The 992-nt window shown below is 58.5% G+C and overlaps 1 protein-coding gene across 1 annotated transcript; it reads left to right on the forward strand.

Moving 5' to 3' along the window:
- Window positions 1-57: 57 nt before the first annotated feature.
- On the forward strand, window positions 58-992 carry LOC131892583 (uncharacterized; the record flags this gene model as incomplete). The annotated part of the gene is given in 1 exon segment (XM_059242389.1): window positions 58-992. A coding segment is annotated over 1 exon segment (600 nt), but the record flags the coding sequence as incomplete, so codon positions are not given.

The raw sequence follows: 992 nt of genomic DNA on the forward strand, positions 1-992 counted from the left end.
GGACTCACCAAATCAAGGTTCAAGTGCGAGAATCCCCGACTTCGCTCTGAGCTCATTAGTGAAGGATGTTGGTCCGCGCCTCAACCCGGGCCAGTCAAGGGTCAAGGGCGGTGCGTATCAAAAGCGTATCAAAGGTGGCAACCTCCCGTGTCTTTTTTTTTGCTTCATCCGCTCATTAGAGTAGAAATACACTCGTAACAACAACTTGGGCCCTGGAAGAAAAACTGACCCCCCCAACCCCAAGAGGCCCAAGAACCGTCAGAGCCCTCGTCCTCGCCAACATGCCTACACACTGTACTCACATAGCCTTGAACCTGTGACTCGCGCCCTCACTCGCTCAGCCGCTCAGCAGCTCAGCCGCTCAGCCGCTCAGCCGCCAGACTAGACCGACCATGGCCACCGCCCCGCCCTCGGCCCCGGCCGATATCATCGCCGAGGAGAGCGTGTCGCTGGAGGCCAGTGCCAATCTGGCCTACGGCGGACCACTCCAAGAGATACCCGCCCACCCGGCTAGCCCACCTTCACCCTCGCTCCAACGCGAAATTGACCGCATTGTCTTGGATCCGATCCGACCGTTGGCCGCTTCACCGCCTTGGCCCGTGATTGATCATCCGGACTCGCCCTTAACCCCGCCCGAATTGGCCGCAGCGGTAGCCGCTCCGCACCCGCCCCGGATTCGATTCGGCGCTATCATGGCCGTCAATCAATCGGCCTTGACTCGAGCCATTGGCAATCAGGACTTTGAAATGGCCGAGCGTCTGATCGCCACGGCCACGGATCCCGAGTTTCTGAATGCGGGTCGAGGCGCCAATATCCCGTTGAATCTGATGATATTAGGTCGAGAACGGGATTACCTGGATTGGGACGGATTGACCCGGCATTTTGGCCTGGTCCGCCTGCTTTTGGAGCGGGGTGCGGATGTGAATCTGCGCAATCATTTGCCGTACTTTGAAACGGATGCGGAATCGCCCTTGGAGTTCTTGTTGGCTTTT

Source organism: Tigriopus californicus, unplaced genomic scaffold (assembly GCF_007210705.1).
Source record: "Tigriopus californicus strain San Diego unplaced genomic scaffold, Tcal_SD_v2.1 Contig640, whole genome shotgun sequence".
Lineage (NCBI taxonomy): Eukaryota > Metazoa > Arthropoda > Copepoda > Harpacticoida > Harpacticidae > Tigriopus > Tigriopus californicus.